The sequence below is a fragment of the Austrofundulus limnaeus genome, unplaced genomic scaffold (assembly GCF_001266775.1).
Source record: "Austrofundulus limnaeus strain Quisiro unplaced genomic scaffold, Austrofundulus_limnaeus-1.0 Scaffold72, whole genome shotgun sequence".
Classification (NCBI taxonomy): Eukaryota; Metazoa; Chordata; class Actinopteri; order Cyprinodontiformes; family Rivulidae; genus Austrofundulus; species Austrofundulus limnaeus.
This window is the reverse complement of record NW_013952474.1, coordinates 1611665-1612659: the sequence shown is the minus strand read 5'-3', so window position 1 is coordinate 1612659 and position 995 is coordinate 1611665. Positions and strand designations below refer to the sequence as shown.

The 995-nt window shown below is 39.0% G+C and overlaps 1 protein-coding gene across 1 annotated transcript in view; it reads right to left on the bottom strand.

Moving 5' to 3' along the window:
• Positions 1 to 995, bottom strand: part of nid2a (nidogen 2a (osteonidogen)) — a gene marked incomplete at its 5' end in the record, with an annotated part of 74313 nt that overhangs the window by 53965 nt on the left and 19353 nt on the right. The window contains 1 exon segment of the mRNA XM_014010719.1: positions 269 to 377. Coding sequence (XP_013866173.1) covers positions 269 to 377 — 109 coding nt within the window.

The following is a 995-nucleotide window of genomic DNA, read 5'->3' as shown; positions in this document are numbered from 1 at the left end:
GGATTGGACACACCTGGTCTAAAACATGCAGGATAATGGACCACATGGACCAGGATTGGACACACCTGGTCTAAAACATGCAGGATAATGGACCACATGGACCAGGATTGGGCACACCTGGTCTAAAACATGCAGGATAATGGACCACATGGACCAGGATTGGACACACCTGGTCTAAAACATGCAGGATAATGGACCATGTGGACCAGGATTGGATAAACCTTGTCTAAAACATGCAGGATAACCCTTTATAACTTTTGTCTTTTACCTCCTGTGTCAAAGTCCACATCTTCGTCCACACTGACCACATGGCCTCCAGGGGACAGGGGTGGTTCTTCTCTCTCAGCGGGGTACACATCCACCACCTCTAGTGGAAGCTACAGATGGAGACAGGATGAAAATTTAAACCATAAAACTTTATTTTTCTTTTTTTTTTTAAACACCTAACCAGCTCCAGATGCTCCACTCCAAAGAGCTCAGATATGGGAGGACTACACATCTTTCATCCAGTAGGCAGAGTGTCATGATTGCAGTGTTTGGCAGCGCCTCCAGACTCTAAAACCACGTTCCACTGCACCCACATCATTTGGACAAATTCAAATAGTTATAAAAACCATCTGAAGCTTCTCTGTTCTTCTGCATGTTGATGAGTTATGCMGTTTTTAGACAATATGAGCAGATTAACAAAGAGTTTTGGTATTTAAATTTCAGAAGCCCTTACACAACTTTGCTTCTGTAGTTCAGCCATAATATAAACAATCCTGAGGAAAGTACTAAACACATACAGCCATGGGGAAAAGTATGTCCCCTCTTTTAATTCTAATGACATACACACAGAGGTTTATAGTATCTAAGTACATTTATTTCGTTACAGTAGTTTTTTTGAGGATTTTCAATTTTACCAATTATTTTTTAATTATCTACTTTTACTTTAATTTCTTTTTATTTTAAAACTAAAAATGATACTTTTACTTCTTTTCTTTAAAATGGAACAC